Source organism: Falco cherrug, chromosome 10 (genome assembly GCF_023634085.1).
Source record: "Falco cherrug isolate bFalChe1 chromosome 10, bFalChe1.pri, whole genome shotgun sequence".
Classification (NCBI taxonomy): domain Eukaryota; kingdom Metazoa; phylum Chordata; class Aves; order Falconiformes; family Falconidae; genus Falco; species Falco cherrug.
Genome location: NC_073706.1, coordinates 4,146,446 through 4,165,633, shown reverse-complemented (window position 1 = coordinate 4,165,633; position 19,188 = coordinate 4,146,446). Strand labels below are relative to the sequence as shown.

Sequence of the window (19,188 nt, the reverse complement as noted above, 5' to 3'; positions counted from 1 at the left end):
TTGTTTTGTGTTTTTTTTGTTATTGGTTTTTTTTGTTACCTGCTTCTTGCAAAACAGGGACATGCACACATGAACCAGCTCCATTCCCACGTGGCTCTGTGTAGCTCAGCCCCTCTGCTGCCAGGCCAAGCAGCAGGTATTGGAGAATACTTGAAAGTTCAAGTCCTCCTTGAAATGGTGACCATCTACTTAAACCTCCCCCATAAAGGCTGGAGCTTGAGATAAACCCTCTCTCGATGAGCCCTACTTCCCAGATTGTGAGGGTGTACTTCGATACCTGATAAAAATCAATTGTTCGTGACTGCTGGCTCCCATGATTGAAATGACAACTGCTTGTAAAAAACTGCCAGCCACAGCTCACTAAATTTGCAATTAAGGACTCATTTCCAATCTCTCTGTAAGGCACACAGCACAACCAGAGCTTGCATATACGTATTTCAGATCCTAGCATGTAAAATAGCAGAGTAGGTTGAAGGTGATCCAATATTATAAAGTGCATTTTCAGTTGGGTAAACACGCTCAAGGGGTTTATGGCTCCTGGGAATTGCTGTCTTTGCTGCCTGGGGAAGCTGTTGTGTGGTGAAAAATAGTATTCGTTGTGATTTTTGAAATGCATTTCAAAGAATGGGCTCAGGGGTAGTATAAATGTGAATTATTCCCTCCATCTTTGCATCATTATAAAAGCTATTTTCATTCAACACCCAGACAAATGGATCTAGGCAGCGAGGGGCAGAAACAAAGCCTCCTGCGAGCAGGAACTATCGCAAAAGGCACGGATGTGCCCGTCTGACAGCACACTGAGAAATCAAGCCCTCGGGAGCCGGGGAATCATCCCTTCCAGCCCCAGTTCAGCTCCAACAAGAGGGTCAGTGGGGCGGCCAGCACACCCCCAGGACACCGCAGGCAGGAGGCCTGAGCAAAGCTCCCACAGATCACCCATGTTGAGCATCTCCCAGCTCTTCCTGGCATGAATCTGCAGTTGAACCCAGTACAAAAGCTCTGCAGCCTCCTAGTTCTTCGCTTCCTAGAAAAAGATGACAAATTCTGATAAATGCCCGATTCTTCTTTGCATCTTCCCCAGCCACTGGCAGCACGGCACCATCGGCTGCTCCCACCTGAGCAGGAGCTATCGGCTGCGCCTGCTGTGACACGGGGTGCTGCTGTGGCCAAGGAGGGCAGATCTGGGCACAAGTCACCAACCTGGGGACAGCCCATTACAGTATGTGACTAATTTGCCTTTGCCGGGCGATGCAAAGATCCATTGCCACACGATGCCACCATGGCAGGGCACCAGCCCTTTGCCAGCCCGGAGTGAGCCTGTGGGCAGCCGGGCTCAACCTTCCTGTTCCCAGGCCAGCGGCTCCCGGGGCCGAGCATCAAAGAGCTGCTACGAACAATGTCAGCCCCAGCGCACAAACAAAACCCAGGGAGGTCACAGCAGTTCCCACAACAAGAAGTCACCAGCGGTTAACAAAGGATAAAAGCAAAAAAAAAAAAAAAAAACCACCCAAGCTGCTGGCCCCCAGTTCCTTCCATCTGCACCACCCCTGAGCAGGGGGGTGTCCATCCCTGGGGAAATCAAAGCTTTCCTCTCCATTGTTCCTCAGCAGCCAGAGCAGCCCGTGGCCCTCTGCCACCGTGGGGTGGCTGAAAGCAACCCAGGGCCGCCGTGCAACAGGACCCTGGGCTCTTGCTGCCATCGTTGGTGCCCCGCGGAGCTGCAGCGAAGCCCCTCTCCCAAAGCAGGAGGCAGAGCCGGGCTGGCTGGGTGCGATGTCCTGTCCCAGCCCTTCCCCGCTGGAGCGTGGCTGGGGGCTGCCACAGCAGCTTGGCAACAGCTCAGGAATATCCACGACACGGCACGGTGCCTCCAAAGCAGATGTTCCCAGTCTGGCATGTTGTTGCTGCTCCAAAATCCACAACCTTGCAGAGCTCTGTAATTTAGACACCTTAACCTGGCCTTTCAACACACGTAAGAGGGCAGAGCCCTGTGATGGTGATGGATCACATCTAAAGACAGACCAGGAGCACTGCCTTCGCATGCCTCCCTGGCTACGTAGTATTAACCAGCTGTAATTATTTACAATCTTCTTCCTGTTTTACACACATATCGCTACTGTTCCTATTCTTATACTCCTCCCTCGACATCTCCTGGAAGTCCCTGCCAGGAGCAGGCTGGAGGAACCTTTGATCCAACACAGCTTTATGTTTATTTGGGTAAATTAATGACAGCCTGGAAGAAAACTGTTTTGACTTAACAGCCTTTATGTTGCCTTGTCTATATGGAGATTTTGTCCACATTGCAGCCACTGGTAAAACTTGAAGTGCCAACAGCCCAGGAGTTGCACAGGTGTCCCTGCCGACCTTCGCAAGCAAGTCTCCTCTGCTTTATCCACAACAGCAGGAGCTTGCTCCAATGTGGTCTCCATCAATGGCAATACTTACAGCAAGACCCAAACGGAAAGAAGCTGTTGAACAAGGAACTCAAAACTCTGTTCACCATTACCAACAAAAGCAAGGTTTGCCATATGGGGACTATCTTTCAGGGAGATTTGTACCCTAAATAGGGCTTTTCATGAGAAATCCACTTAGTATTCCTCTAAAATTCCAGGAGCGTGAAATCCCCCACTCCTCCTTCTCATTAAGGATGAAGGAATGCCAGGTATGTGGCAGGAATCTGGGGTGAGAGGAGGAGTGGGATATGTTTTAAGCAAGCTGTAGTGTGGGGGGAAAAAAAAAAAAAAAAAAAAAAAAAAGGGATCTAAAGATCAGGATATGAAACATATTTCCCAGCACTGAGAAGCAACACCAGCCAGCAACATTGTGCTAATGCACATGCTTAACCCAAGGGACACAAAACTAAGTTAAAAGATGACAAAAAAACCCCAACCCTGCCACATTCAGAAATCAGAGGTGCTTTTCCTAATACTAGACAAAGACAAGCTATGCAAGGTGTTATGCAAGAAGCTTACTTATAGCTCAAACCCAGCGCTAGCAGATGGCACCTACCTTGTGACAACCCTCCTCGCGCGCATGGTGGAATTCCAGGGACATGTCATTGTGGATACACCTAAGAGAACAGTTTGGGACCTTCTTAAGGTGCTTTGCCTCTGCAGCGCTGACAGCACGTTAGCTGATGGCTTCTAGATCAGGTGGATTTATCCAAGTGTAGCAGACAAAACACTGGAAGGCACCTGCTGCTCAAGGTGAAAGGGGTGACGGGGAGGTCACCCCCAAGGAACGGGGCCCTGTGTGCCCCAGGGGACTTGTGGTCGTTCTAGCCGCTACTGAAGTTATTTCTAAAAGCTGTGTGGAGGAGCCCTATGCAAGTCCCTGCTAACCCTCAAAGCAGAGCAGGAAGGTCAGATCAACAAGATTGTTTCTTATCTGGATGCAGTTGGGTTGCTGTTCCAATGTAGAAACGTCAGTGAGGCAGGCTAGGTTTCCTTATTAACTATTCTCCTTTGAAGAGAGCGAGAACACCCTAAAGAACAAAATCTCCACATCAAAATCTTTCGTGGAAGGACAAGACTACCCAAAAACTCTTTGCACAGACTCAAGCTTCCCTCCATGCAAGCCTCAGACAAGGCAGTGAGTCCCCAGCCTCCCATGCTTGAACAGGACAGTTTTCCTACTGGGCACACAGAGCCATTTAGGAGCACGGAGGATGCTCCAGAAAGAGGTGCAGAAACAGCGATGGAAAGAAAAGGAGAAAAATCAGGTTTAGCTGCAACCAACAGCCTCCCACCCCTCCTGAGCACCACGGCGCCTGGGAACATGCCTACACAGCAGCCCTGTGTGCCACCCCCATGTGCCATCATGGCAGCAACGAGGCTTTTGGGGCTGCAGGTTGCCATCACCCCTCAAAACTTCTCCCACCCAGAGGTCCACCACACACCCTTGCCCTTCATCTCAGAAAGGAAGGTACCCAATGCACTGTGGTCTTCCTGCTCTCCAGTGCTCCATCATCCAACTTGTTCCCAAGTAGTTCAAACACGAGGAGCTAGGATGATTTCCAAAGGTGTCTCTCCTCTGGAATTCATTTGACAGAGGTTTGAGTAAAGCCACACTTTTCCCTTGCATATTGGGAAGCTCATTTGTCCAGCAAGACTTGCCAAGAGCAAGGCACCAGAATTCCCCAGGGACAAGTTTCCTCCTGACTATGGCTACAGCTTCCAGTAGAAGTGCAGGAACCTGGATGCCTTCACTGAACCTCACTGTCAACATCAAAGATGCTCTCCCCATCAGCACAGCACATTTATTTCCCGACAGATGAAGGGAGAAGCTGCTTTGTACTTCACCTCAGCTCTGAAATAAATAAAAAGCCAAAAAAAGTACTGCCCTGCTTAAACCCGGGAATTTTAAGAGCATAAAAGCTTCTGAGTCAGACCACAAATCCAACTTGCTTCATATCCTAACTGACAGCGGTCAATAGCAGTTGCTTAAGAACAAAAGCATACCTGCACGGCATGATCCTTGCCCAATCACGTACTCCTTCAGGCAGCGAGTGGTTTGCAGACCTTCCACCTGGCCCGCTGTGTATTAAGCATAGATGGACCTATTCTCCACGATTTTGCTTGACCTCCCCTCCTTCCCCAAAAACCCCTTTCCAGGCTTCCCACTGTCCCTTACTGTCTTCTACAGTCATTATGCACCCTGCGAAACCCTCCGCTAGCACCGTGCTCGGGTTAGCTTTGCCGTTACAGATGCTGAGGCACAGAACTGAGATCAGAGCAAACAGCCTGAAGTGTCGTGAGTAAACAGACACGAAAATGGATTCAGGTCACCTGACTCTCCGTGCAGTACCCTCGTCATCGTCTCTGCTGCATTAGGAAATGGAAATCAAGCCCACTGCTCAAAAAGAAGAAAAGATCCCTAAGGATGTAAAAAGCCCAATACAATTAAAAAAAACCACACCACCACACAAAACCACCCCTAGGTTTGAAACTATGGCACTTTGCCACCCTACGAGGTAGGGCTGGGCTCATGTGATGAACAAGGTGGGGAAAAGGTGTTTGACAACTAAATATAGGAAACCGAGCACCTGAAAAGAGGCAGCGAGAGAAGCTTGAAGAACTTCTGGCAAACCATGCGGGGGTTTGAGCCCCTTAAGACTGAGAAGTTTTGCTGAAGCTGATGCTCAGGTACAGGTTTGCTACTTGCACAAAGCCGTGGGAGCGAGCAATGGGATTCAGCACAGCTGCTCTGTGCCTGATGTATCGAACCGCGGTGGAAATCCCACCATATGACTTTGGGGATAATGTTAAATCCATTACAGCATTCTCCCCTCCCCTGCTCATCCCACACAAGCTTCAAAACTTCTGGTTTATGACTAGCTGCTAGAGGATCATTGCAGGCTGTCTCTGGAGGGATAATCCTAAATTTTAAGTGACAGTTCATGGGCATCTTCTCTTTCTTCTGAAATGCCGTCTTACACAGCACATTAAGTATTTTGGAGATTAATAACTGGAGCAAAGAGTTCTAATCTTGGTGTCCTAGCAGAGATTTAGCAAAGAACAGTTAGTGTTTGAAGTCGCTGTGGCACAGGAAACATAAGAAGCCTTGAAGACCAAAAGCAAGGCTCGTATGCAGCTCAAACGGAAATCTGGGACATTAGACACGTGATCTATGTTTAGTCTCCAGGGCTTCTCACTGACGTGGTGTTTCCACTCGGAGCAGGTCTTAGGGACCCTGCAAAGGTGAAACCCAGTTTGAGCTCTCTTTTAGATTAAATAGACCGAGCTCACCATGCCAGTTAAATTGCAACCTGTACTTTTGTATTCTTTGACCTGAATTAGGTGATAACTGAATTGTGTAACACGGTTACAGGTTGTTTCGAACTTAATATACTGAGGACCAAATGGGAACCACTTGGCCACCTATGAACTGGCAACTGCGCTTTGTCAGCTTGCAGGACACCCGCCAGGATAAACACACTACAGATTTTGAGGCTGACTGCACAGCAGCTCACCCACCAGCAGCCCTACGACCACTTGGCAAAGGCCCTCACAGCGTCAGTTCAAGTTTCCCGTCCACAGAACGCTCTTCTCCCCTCCGCCCCAACCCAGTACGCTGCTTTCTCTTTGTAACAATTCCTCCTACTGCTCCTCACGCAGCCACAAGTCCCATGAAAAAGGAGCCCAGCAAGCGCCTTGTCAGCCTGCTCCCCTCCCAGGTGGCATAAGCCAATGCACAGAAGAAACAGCCCAAGCTCCTTTGGGGTTTAGCGAGCCCTGTGCCGATTCTGCACGTGGGTGTGAGAAAACCTTGCCACAACAGTCACAGTGGTGGAGCTTCACAAGGACTCTGGCCAACGCTACTGTAAAAAGTAACAGGGTTGCACCCTCCTGCCCTCCACACCACGCACTCCTCTTGTTTTTCTCCTGCCAGCACCAATGCCCATGTAGCACCACAGCAAATCGTATCGGGAAACTGAACTTATATGGGTAAAATTAATCCTGTTCTGCAACGTTCCTCCTGCTTTTCATGGTGCTACTCCAAGCAAGTGAATGTGCACCAGTGCATTCAAGTCTGTGACTGTGATCACGTTGCCCAGGTTCATTAGTTACTCCAGCTATTGTGGGGATAAAGTAACAAATGAACAGCTAATAGCTAGATTATAAAATCATGCTTCCTTGAAGCTGCTTGAGCAGCCGATCTGGCACCTCTGTACAGAATCAGAAAGCCCCGCTTTGAAGTGTTTGGCACAACTCGGCCAAACATTTAAAAGTAATATAACCATCCACTATGGATGCCCTTTTAGGCCTTCATTCTGCAACACTTCTATGCACAACACCCTCTTACCTATTTAGCAACCAGCACCAAGTACTGGAACAGATTTCTCTCTCTCAAGTAGTCACTCTGCCATGACAGCTAAAGATGTGTCAGAAAGGGGCCAGACAGCAAGGGGACATCATATACTCTACTCCAGGTCACTGGTATGAACTGAGATCAGAAAAGACATGTTGGGGTGTAACTTTGCTGTGTTTAAGCACAGCACGTTTTTCCACATTCTTTACCACCCATAGAATTGCCTTAATGGTCCTGAAAACCAGCACGCCTCCAGGTGGCTAGGGAGAGGATCAATAGCCCAGATTTGAGGTTACCTGAAGCCAGCAAGCTCCCTTCTACTCCTCCTGCTCCCCTGCCCAACAGGACCTAGCCAAAGGGCCACCGAGACCCGTACCCCACTGAGCACACCCAGTGCTGGGTGCCACAGGAACTGTGTAAGAGTGGGTCTGTAACAACACTTCCCTCACACACTTGCCAAAGAACACACAACTGCAGGACCTCCTATGCACAGGTGACAGCTCCACATTTGACAGCAGATTTTTCTTTTTTTAAATCATAGATCTGGGTAATACTTTTTGAATCCAGAAACTTGTGTATCACATCCTGTGGCAACAAACACCTCACTTCAACACCAACAAGCACCTCATGTCCTTTGCTTTAAATTTGCCAGGTGATAACTTATCTTGAGTTGTGGCTCTCGGGGACAGCAAGCCACCACCTCTTCACCTTCCTTATACCAGTTATTGTCTGGATATTTTCCCCATAGCCTTAACTTTTCCAGCCTAGTAGTTCACAGGTTTTGCCAAAGTGATGAAGTCTGTACAGGTTTCAGTTCAACATTTAGTATTGATTATTCTTTTGGGAAAGCAATAGCAAACTGTTCCGTGTGACAACTGAATCCCCAGTCAAACTCAAGATAGAGCACGCTGTGCAGCAGGACAGGGGCCTGGTTGCAAACCTGCATTTTTCAGTAAGGTACAATCAATCAACTACATCCTTATTGCTGTAGTCTTTAAAGAGGTGAAATCACTGAAACACATAAGATAGTGGTAAAGCAAAAAGTTTGCTTTATTGCTAAAACAACTTGTGATAAAGTCCCATCAGTCAAGAGCTGCCTTGTGAAAACACTGAAGGGCTGCAGGAGATTTGGCAGTCCTTCGGGACCGCGCTTTGTGGAAGGTTCTGTCTTTATTGCTGGACAGTGCTTTGGGTAACCAGGTCTCCAGTTTCAACCAAGACATCAACATTACTGACATAAATGAAGTCAAAAAGTATCTGAAATCCCTGACTTGATAACCTGAAAAAAGTTTAGCAGAAGGTCTGCAGCAGGCAGGCAATGAAACGAGACAGGAGTGCAGGAGGAGGAACGGCACAGACGCCCCCCAGCAGCCAGCGCTCCCTGCAGCGAGCAAGGGAGACGCCTGCTGGGCCGAGCTGCTCGATACAAGCCCAGCTTCTGGATCATGCAACAAAAGCAGAATAGAACCAGTACATTTAAATTCGAAATAAGAAAAAAAAAAAGGAAAAAAAAAGCTGTAAGCCATATACTCTCAAAACCGCCTGAGTCTTACTGTGAGAGTTTATAAGATGGTATTTTTCTCTGGAATGCACTTCTTTTGTGTTCCTTCTTGCTGATGCGTACTCTATGTCTGAGCAGCACTAAGTCCAAGCACACGGTCCAAGTGCTACCACGACCACACCGGTGGATGCCCCAGCACTTCTCCTCCTCGTTCAAGTGAGCGGATAAGAAGCTGAGCACTCTCTGAGCAGCCAGCAAGGCCAGGCTGAGGCCTGCACTCCACGCACAGCTCATGCTGCACACCAGGAACTCTCCTTGTCTCTGCACCGTTATCTCCATCTGAGGGTCTGTGACAGACGCGGTGCTACACCTGCTCACAAGGATTGCCTGCGCTGGATGTCAGCGCTCTGCTAGGTGCTAACGCCTCTGCTGTCCGTGGGGCCTGCTTTGGGAGGCGAATGGGAACATAGACATTTGAAGCACAGTGTTCCTTGAGGTATTCTCCCCCTTTTTCTTCATAGTCTTTTCTGGTTATCCAGCCTTCCTCACGGGTCATGTATTCCACTGCCCAATCCCTAGCCCCATACCAGGCATCTAAAACAGGGCTGGAAGCAAGGTGAACCTGGATGGAAGGAAAATAGAACAACAGTGTCAATTCAACACAGGAGAGAAAAGCCCTTTTTACCCTAATTACAGTGGTATATGACACAAGCCACTGAATTTCAGAAATCTGAGCTGATTGTTCAGTGCCTCTGGGGAAGAGTAATGTTAGGAATGGGTTTGAAGTGTTTTTTCACCTTGAGATCAATTCTCCACGAGCCTGCTTTGTTTCTACAGGTTGAGAAAGCACATGGGTGTATCACATTCACTACCAGCAGCCCTCACAGCTGGAAACCAGTACAGGAAGAGTTGGTGGTACTTCAAAAGAAGCATCAAGTACTCCAGCAAAACTTCCTCCCTGCTTGTAGCAGCAGGGAGGAATACTGCAAGCTCAAAAAATCACAGCATGTGGGAAAGAACCACACATGCTCTTTCCACTGGTGTGGATTGATACTTCCAGTTAAACTACTTCTATTACTGTAGCACAAAGTGCTTTCCTGATTCAGCTATGGGCTTGCTAGACTAGACACCATGTAAATCCCACGCATGGTATCTGTGAAGTGACAGACTTCTGACGGGAACCACACTATGGACCATATTTTAATGGAAAGGAAGCAAGCTCTTAATCAGTTACAAGCAGCAACATTAAAAGCAGACAAAAATGGGCTCATTTTCTTCCCACAGACACAAGTTACACACTCCAAACTTAGCAACCAATACCCTTCCTAGAACTACCAAGTATATGGCTGTAACTAAGTTCCTGTCGCACGTGACTCAGAGCTACATACAATAACTGTGCAAAACAAGGGTTGTGGAATCACAAGATCATATCTGCACTAATGTGCAAGATTGTAGATTTGAAGAGACACAGTGGTCTAAGAACAGCAAGGAAGACACTCCTGAAAGTCTCCTTACAAAACACATTACAAACTCTGGGACTTCCCCAGCTTGTACTGTGCTTGCAACTAAAAAGAGTTGCAAAGGATCACAGGTTTGCAAGATACTCACTGAATCTCTCTTGCTGCTGTCTCAGCCAACCTTTACATGTAATGAACTGAACATGTAACGTAGTTTTGAAGCACAGTTTCTCCCAGCAACTACTCCTAACAAAGGTCACTTGTTCCACATAGTAACTGTCCCAATCCTAAGCAATCTGCAAATTTCCAGCCAAACATACTTGTGTATGATCCTTCAGCTGAAGCAGGTTTTCCTTTTCCAAGGGATCCACCCTACTCTTTCTAATGTCCTCAGAAAAAGCAACTGTATCTTCGCTTAACTTCGTGTCACGTCATGAAACACGTCTCCATTCTCATGTTTTAAGTACACCCGCTCTGCACCTCTCCCAACCCAAAATACTTTTGAACACAGATGAACAGGCTGTTCATGCACACATCATGTCAATACAGGTACCTGAAAAGATGACTGAAATGGCCTCATTTCAAGGAGTTCCTTCTGGACCCTGGCTTTCAGTCCAGGGTACACTGTATTTCCACCAGTGAGAAAAACATTCTGGACAAGAATAGCTTGTTGTTCCTTTGGATACCTACAAGGAACAAAAACCAGCTTCAGTCTTCCTCAAGGACATCTCTTCTATGAGCTGAACAACTATGGGTAATACTTGTCTTCAGGATTCACTTTGAGAAGCTTCCTTCACCTCTCTAGCATGAAAACGTGCATTCATCTGTTTTCTGGAAATTCAGGGGTGGCAGAAGAAAATCCTTAAAGCCCTCTAAATCAACAGCTCAGTAGAGCTGGAATTCTTACATTTCAGAAAACGCAATCTCATACGTTGATACAGTTCAGGGGTGACATCTTGCCAATTCTACGTTGTCTGGAATTAGTTGTCCAGCAAGCATGCCTGTATCATAACTTAAAAATGTCACCTCTGATTTTGGTCTTGCAAAAACAGAGACTGCCAGCTCATTGTTTCACAGAATGGGTATTTACAAGGGTTTCTTGTTTTCCTCTGTAACAAGCTGGACCAGGAGTCTCCAAATTGGGGTGTCTGCAAGACAATCCACTGGGGTACAGGAAGAATATACTTTTTGTACCATTAATAAATAAATAAAAAGTATTTCACCTTTTTCTCATTTTTTTAATTTCTATTTTTCGTGTATGTTTTAAAATGTACATAACATTGGTTCATTAGTAGTTGTATGTATTTTATAGATATGTTGAAGATGTGTGCTCAAAATTTTTTCACTGATGGGATAATTGATCAAAAAGTTTGGAGACCAGTGACTTCAGACAAGCAGAGTTACATGGGGTTTTCAGAACAGGAAGGCATGTCTAAACTGCAATGCTCAACCCCACCAAAAAGAACTATTCAAATGTATTTTCTCAAATTATTAAGTAACCAGTATTGCAAAAGCTGGTATCAAAACAAGACTAGCTTGTTTGAAGTAAATGCCAAGTAGCCTTGTAAACTCACCTCTCAAGGACATATTGCATGGTTTCTGCTATACCAGCCTGGTCTTCTCCTATCAGAGAGGGCTGGAAGACAATCTCTGGAGCCCTGATTCTTTCAGTGCCAAGGAAAAGCTGGTGATACTCTGCCAGGTTAAACACAGGCTTTGAAAAGATGAGATTGAGTAGTAGTGAGAAGTTACATTAAAGAACAGTAATATTCTAGAACAAGCAAAGTTTCCAAACAGTTCTGTACAAAAACCAGACTTTAATGCTTCCACAGATAAAGGGCCATGCTGTAAAGGGCTCCAGAAGGCCAAGGAAGCTAGACTTTTCCTATACTTTTTTCTCTTTCATGACACTCAATCCTAAGGCTCAACCTCGCAAGTTGAAACCTGTGTCCACTGGGATGCAATATTAGGCTCACAGAAAAAAAACTGAGCGGAACATTTTTCCCCCTAATAACATGGTACTGCTACAACAGGCACTGCCTGCAGAGTGAGCCAAGCAGGTGTATTCATGTTCTAAACCAGGGGTCCTCAAACTTTTTAAACAGGGGGCCGGCACACGGATTAAGTGGCAGGAAGTCAGATATCTGCGGCTGCTTGGTTCCCCCCCCTCAACCCCCAGCGGGGGTGGTGGGGTGTTTCTGTAAATACCGGGGGCCAGACTGAGGACTCTGGGGGGCCGTATCCAGCCCGCGGGCCGTAGTTTGAGGACCCCTGTTCTAAACCATCAGTAAGATTGCAAGGACCTCTCCTCTCTTCATGTCCTGTTCAAATGGTTTAAGCAGCTCTTCCAAAAGCAGGCAAAGAATGTTTGTATTTGGAGAAATGTTAGCAGACTAGCTGGACAACCAGGAAGCAGCAACCTCTGGCACTAGGTGTAGATACAGAAATCAAACCTGCACTGCAGCAACAGGCTTCTCAGCTTCGGGCTGTTCCTCAGCAAATAAAGGTTCAAACTCATTAATACTTTCCACATCCTCCAGTGACTGTTCACTGCCTAATGGATCCAAATCGGGAGTCTGGAAACAGAGAAGGCATATTGTGGTAGGTTAGCTCAGGTGTGCTAGGCACACATATGACTTCAATTCTGGTGACACATTTGGAAAATTCAACACTCATTTCCTCAAACCTCAGTTTTAAACATGCCTGAAACCAAATATGCTGTTCTCCAGCACTGGCAACAGAAGTTAAAATGGTGAACAACCCAGAAAACAGAAATTAAGATAGATATTCACTCAAAGCATAAAAACCGAATACTTGCAATAAATTTATTGCAATGCCAGCTCAGAAATTAAGGCCTTAGTCAGCAGGCTGACTGCCAAGATCCCAGCCAGCCATGTCCTAAACATAGCATACTAAAACATATTAAAATAGCTTTTTAAATTGGTTAATACTTGCTGCACTCCCAGCACCTCTAAATGCTCTGTAACTACCATTAAATTCCCTGCCTTGCTTGTGTGGGACTGGAAAACAAATATTTGCTAGCTACAAAGCCACCACACAATTTTTGACAGTTTCAACCACCTAGCATTTGCACACAGGATATACCAAAAGCCCTTGTATTTCACACAGATGTGAAGGTGCTCCCAAAGCTCACTCAGAACCTTAGAGTACTTCACTGTTGTGAAACAGAAGCAACTTTTTAATGATCGCCTTTAATTTTGTGTTACAATGTTACCTTTGGGATTTTGTTGTTATTTTAACTTTGATACATTTGTTGCAATGTCTAAGAGCAATACAAGGAGATTAAGCTAATTCAAACAAACTATCTAGCTTATATCCATTTAAAACCCAAGCAATTGCTGAAACTGAACTTCAAGCAGTTACATTGTTACAAAAAAACAAACAATAGACACCTGGCGTTTTTTCCAACACTTAAGGCTTACATCAATTTCTTTTGATGTCTTAAAAAACCCCACACCACCCAACAAAAACAGCAACAGAAAGAAACATAGGACTCAGCTGAAGACTTGGCACAGACCCTAAGACAACATAATTATCTTTTAGAGTGCTCTACACAGCCACAGAGGGATGGCCTATCTTCACAAATGGATTTGGTGATAATTGTAGGTGCTCTCACAGAGCACAGGCCCAACAAGGCTTGCAGATTTGTTCCAAGGTCTGAGACTACACCTGGTAAAGGAGAGTGGGATCGAAGACAGACGTGCTGGAACAGAGGCAGAACCACTGAACAAAATTACAAGGCCGCGATAGTATTTCAATTATCTTTTTCTAGAACAATTTCTTTTGACAGAAGGTAGAATGATTCTTTACCACAACGGTAAGCCCATCATCCACCTCAATTTCACTCAAACACAGTCATCCTGATTCTTACACAAGCTTTACTGACAAGAATAGGCAAAACAAAACACCTAGAAGATACCGGTTCACCTGCTAGTTCTCGTTACAACTCAAGTTCTCTAAAAGATTCTCCTCTATGCATTAATTTTCTGTTTTTCTCTCTACCTTTTCCTGAGCAAAGACAGATATAAGTAAAAATGCTCTATGTAACCTATAAGAAAGGCAATTACAAGTAAATGCACTAACAGCTTTAGACTATCTCTTAGAAGCAGCTGCTGTGTGCTGGGCCTGTATTAGTCTGGCAAAGCAGACAAATAAGCTTCTCGTCTTCAAGACGGCTCCAAAAACCAAGTGTACCAAACTTTTTATTTTATTGTTAAGTAAACAAAAATAGGACATGCTGCTTAATTGCACCAAAAAAAAAAGACAGCCAGAATGAAGGCAAAGGGCTAGTTGTTTACATAAAGTTCTCTGCACTGGAAAGGGGAGAACAGAAAGGGAAACAAATACTGTTTTTAACAAAAAGATTGATAGGTTCTTTTGTATCTTTAATAGAAGGCTACTGATGTTTAAGGATGGTTGTTTTAGGATTATAACCACTTGAGGCTTAAGTACGTAAGACTTCATGTCATTTAATTGCAGGCACTGAAAAAAAAAAGTCTTTTTCACATACCAGGTCCACTTCACCAAAATTAGTGCAAAAAGCAGAGTTAAAGGTTGGTTTAAAGTATGAACACAACCATTATGTTACCTGCTGCATTTAGAACTTCTGAGCAAGTCAACCTTAAATAAGGACAGCGGCTGCCACCACATGTGGCCACAATTAAGTACAAAGGGAAGCAGTGGTATCTTTAGTGATACCTTCTCTGACCCACTACAGCTATTTTCTTTTTTCTCCAACTTCTTAAAGATGGGCAAGAAATTTTTAAGGAAACTTACTGATTTTATATAACTACAACTACAGTGCACAACAGCAGACGAAGGGTTACTGATTTCAGGCATACTCTATACAATCAAAGCTGTCATTTTCTGTAGCTGCATAGGAAAGCTGGATAAGAGAGAGGCAGTTGCTAAATTAGCAAGGAGTTGCAGTGTGTTAAAGGAAAAGCTTAGTTCAATAAAAGTCTGAAAGGGCTCATTTCCAAGCATAGAAACTTAATTCTCTCTGAAATAAGAAAAGGATTAACTTGGTGAAAATATTATACCTCTGGCTTGCTGTCCACAACATCTACTTCAATATTGACTTCCGCCTGTAGGATTTTCTGCTTTGTCTGTTCAACAGACGAACTCAATTTGCTGATATAGGACTGAAGTTCTTCTGCAGAGTCCATGTTCAGCTCCACCAAAGCTTTGTGGAATTGATCCATTTGACCATCCTCTAAGAGTTCCTACAGACAGATCAGAGTTAGCTGTAATGAGCAGCACAGGGTAATCAACTATCTGTCAACTGCATGCTTACAGACCCTTTGCCTTCATCATTACTAGATACTATGATGTGCATGCTTTGGCAGCATTCAAAATATTTCTCAAAAGTAGTACTGTTCAGAACCTGAAAGCAACCGCTACATTAACAATCTCTCCTTTTTATCTTTCAAGTAACCTTAAAAAGCTCCTATCAGAAAATACACAGGACAGTCATAGCTCCTTTACAGAGATGTATGACCTTCTCATAAAGCTGCAAAGGCAGCCTGCCCTCCTCCCAAAAGATCACACAGAAAACTTTGCCTTGGTTACCTGCACATATAGTAACCTGTCCAGCCTCTCTTGGTCAAGTTGCAGCTTCTCTTCTCGACGACGTGCATTGAGTTCTTGAAGTCGACGTAATTGCTGCTGCCGCCTCTCCTGCTTTTCCTCTGATGTCAGTGTGCTTCCCAGCAGTTTGTTAGAGAAAGGCAGCTGCATCTTGTGCACGTTGTTCTCATAGTACTCTGGAGACCGCCACTTCTGTAGCTCTAAATGTTTTGAAAGCAAAATAATTATTTTGCCAGGCTGAAAATGATGATTTGTATGTTGTATGCTTTCCACGCTAAATTCAGACTTAGAAGAAAAAGCAACACCAGTCCAGGCTGGGATTCTGTCACCTCTCGGCAGCTGCCCCCATATTTCACCACACCCTCAGAGCACTACCTTCCCATCACATGCTCGGTGCACACAGTTCAGTTCTTAGCGCTCTGATCTCCAGCATGAAGGAAACACAAAGTATTAAGAAGTGGGAAGCGCACACTAATGTCCCTTCTGTCTTCCCAAGGTAAGGGAGAATTCTCATGCATTTCTAAGGACTCCTGCAAGCTCTTTCATAAGTGACAAATTTAAGAAAACACTTTTTTGGCCGCTACTTAATGACACCATGGAAATTTTAAAACTTTTTTAATCCACAAAAAGTCATGAGAAGTGTCCTCTGCAATTCTGGAAACCTTAAAGCAGATAAGAAACATAGCCAGATACAGAAATCGTCCTAATCAATTTAATGTTTTGTGGAAGTATAAAGTAACTAACAAAATAAACTAATTTAAAATTCTTTTCCTCTGCCATAACTCACATATTTATTCACAGAGAGATCTGAACTAATCAGATTTTTTTTTGTAATTTAATTTTGTTTCTATCTTAATGTAAATTCAAAACTGCTGTCAAGCATTTCCCACGAGGCAGATTATCAGAAAGACAGCTACAAAGAAAGTAAAATAGCAGTAAGAGTATTTCTGCCAGAATCCCAGCCAGCTTGAGAACAAGGGATATAGACAACAAAACTAAGTTTGGATGAACACTATCTAGTGGTAAGTTACAGCTGGTTTTACCATCTATATAGTCCTCTGCAATGTAGCTATGCTCGTGCAGTATTTCCTCCATGCGGCTGAGAGTGATGGCAGCAAAATGTCCTGGGTATTTCAGCTGAAGGAGGCGTTGGAGATATACAGCTGCTTGACACCCTCCAAGATTAATACGTTTGCAGTTTTTAGCATCTAACCTGAAAACCCAAAGAGGCACAACTGAGGCTGGAGAGATCCACAAGTTCAGCCCAAAACAGACCTCCTGCTTTCCCAAATATTATTTAATTTCTAATATGGTCAAGTAGACAGACGAATATCCACAGATAAGTATTTCAAGATTCAGTTACCAGAGAATCTAACACACCTGCTTCTCTCAGGCAACAAGCATAATCACTGCTTTGTTTACTGTAGACACTTTCTGAAACGCTCTGTTCTGCTTCCAAAAAAACACAGACCTCAAATGATTTTGGCTACAGCAAGGAAACGTTCTATTTTAGAAAGGGCAGTGAGGGTCAGTGGAGCTAGAAGTAGTTCCTTTCACCTTTGTAACATCTCACAGTTGGCCAGGTGTAACCCTTGACAATTTGAGATGTTTACCAAATCTAACAAAGCCTTTGCCTGCAGTAAGGACTAAAGAAAAAGGGGACGGGGGGGCGGAGATTAAAAAAAGGTATTTTTTTTAAAAAAAAAAGTAGAGCAACATAGCAGCATAACCAAAATTGTCAAAGCTTCAAGAACAAAGCAGAAATCTCACAGACTACTTTCTTTTATCCCAAAGCTGCTTTAAAACCTAACATATGTTTTTTAATGCCTGATCCTACTTGGGGCAGATATCCCCTTGGACTTTTGAAAGTCTAGATCTATGCACGAACAGTAACTAAAAAGGACAACACTGCTTCTTCAATTCAAAATTCAACAGAACTTAACAAAATCTGCAGACCTAGTTTTAACTTGTCGGTATAAATTAAGACCTGATAAGAGCTTATACTGTAGGAGCTGGAATACTTAATGCTAGAGGAACGGGTGTTTGCATGTCTTGAAAAGTCAATGACTGACAAAGGGAGGCTGCACTGTACTTAAGACACCCAAAACTCACCTGCCTTCCAAGACTGGTAAAATATGCGTACACTGATAACCTGAAGATATTACCAAACCACTGCAGGGCCAGTTCTGCCTCCTGTTGCGGTAAAAACTGTACAAGCTATCTACGCCATAGGACACTTTTGGCACTTGATAACATTCAAAGAGGAGCTCTGACATCATTTGTCTTGAATACAGAGGATTGCACACTGCTTCTGTCAAAACAATTGGATGATCAACACAACCCTGTAAGAGACAAGAGAAAAGGTATGAGGGAAAAATCCAGGGATACCTATCCTTGCTGCTTCTTTTGAATACCAGCAAGAACTCCTCCAAAACAGCAATGAGAAAGCACTTTATGCGCAGGCTATTAATCACGTAAGTTATGTCTAGTGCTTAAGGGGGTAGACAACAAAGTCTTGTCTACAGCAAGGCTTCCAGTGTTATTTCAGCAAAAAAACCAAACTCCTAAGGGTGGAAGAGAATAGATCTTTAAACGCATATATAAATTATCAAAAATCCAAGTAACCAAAATCTAGGCAGTGAGGTGAGTGTGACTGAAAACTGGTGGAAGTTTAATTCAGCACTAGGTAGAGCTTTCAGACTGGTGTCACGCAGGCAAGAGGCTTCAACGGTCTGAGGAGCAACTCTCAACTCGGCAGCGTATACAAACCAAGCAGACAACAAGCACCACTACTACGAGCGCTACACAGAACTAGTAACGTTTAACATCCTCGAAAAACTGATCCTGGGCGCTGGTTCTTGGCCACAGCCTGACAAGACACTGCAGTCCAAACCTTTCACCCTACAGCTGTATCCCTTCATTTTACCACAAAACCGTGAAGAAATTAAGAGAACAGTGGGGCTCAGAAGACACCCCTGGGAGCACCTGCCCCGGCCGGGCTCGCCAGGGCTGAGGGCCCAGCCACCCCGGCCGCCTCTGCCAGGAGGGAGCCAACACCACAGCGTCCTGGGTCAGCCAGGGGCGATGCCGGAGCCCCGTTCCCACCGCCCACCCAGGCACAACCTCCCCCGGGCCGGCGCCCCCCCCCAGCCGTACCTGCGAGGCGACGCCGAGGCGCTGGAAAACGTGGTCGAAGAGCAGCTCCTGCAGCTCCAGCTGGACGGGCACGTTGCGGTCGAAGGGCGAGCGGAGCAGCCAGCGCAGGGGCTCGGGGCTCCCCAGGTCGTTGCCCACCTGGGTCTCGGCCCCGGCCCCGCCGCGGGCCCCGCGGCTGCGCGCCGCCAGCGAGCGGAACCGCAGCAGGGGCTCGGCGGGGACGGCGGGGTCGGCGGAGGCCCAGCCCGCCCGTGTCTGGAAGGAGCCGTTATCGATCACCAGCGGCACCGGCTGCGGCGTCCGCACGGCCGCGCTGGGCTCCAGCACCGGGTCCGGCGCCCACCGCGCGTCGCGGAACGCGAACACCCGCGAGGCCGCCGCCATTTTGTGCCCTCGGCGGCTCCCTCCGGCCGGGAACGCGGGCAGCCACACGCGTTCCGGGCAAGGCGGCGGCGGCCCTCGGAGGAACGGCGGAGCGGGGTGCAGTACCCCCCGGCTCCCGTTTCCGGGACACCCGCTGGCACTCCCGAGTTAAGCCTGGAGCCGGGAGCCCCCCCGGTGTCTGTGACCTGCGGGGGGACGACGGGAAGCCCACGGGAGACCCTTCCCCGAGGCCCCCTCAGCGTGCGCAGCTCCCTGCCCGTCACAGGCTGC

General features: G+C 46.0%; 1 protein-coding gene across 1 annotated transcript; it reads right to left on the bottom strand.

Annotated features, from left to right (window-relative positions):
* Nucleotides 1-7,836: 7,836 nt before the first annotated feature.
* Nucleotides 7,837-19,038, bottom strand: ACTR5 (actin related protein 5). The gene is made up of 9 exons (XM_055722658.1): nucleotides 18,535-19,038; nucleotides 17,491-17,720; nucleotides 16,422-16,591; nucleotides 15,361-15,578; nucleotides 14,832-15,014; nucleotides 12,222-12,344; nucleotides 11,343-11,482; nucleotides 10,322-10,454; nucleotides 7,837-8,933 (listed from the first exon to the last, which is right to left on the bottom strand). Exons 1-9 carry the CDS (start codon nucleotides 18,916-18,918, stop codon nucleotides 8,676-8,678), a joined length of 1,839 nt encoding a protein of 612 aa, XP_055578633.1. The 5' UTR covers nucleotides 18,919-19,038; the 3' UTR covers nucleotides 7,837-8,675.
* Nucleotides 19,039-19,188: the final 150 nt, after the last annotated feature.

Coding starts and splice junctions, on each gene's coding strand:
- ACTR5 (XM_055722658.1), bottom strand. CDS start 18,918: ATGGCGGCGGCCTCGCGGGTGTTCGCGTTCCGCGACGCGCGGTGGGCG. Junction 16,592..17,490: donor TTACCAGTCTTGGAAGGCAG/GTGAGTTTTGGG, acceptor TTGGGTTTTCAG/GTTAGATGCTAAAAACTGCA. Junction 12,345..14,831: donor TTGTGGACAGCAAGCCAGAG/GTATAATATTTT, acceptor CTCTGTTTCCAG/ACTCCCGATTTGGATCCATT.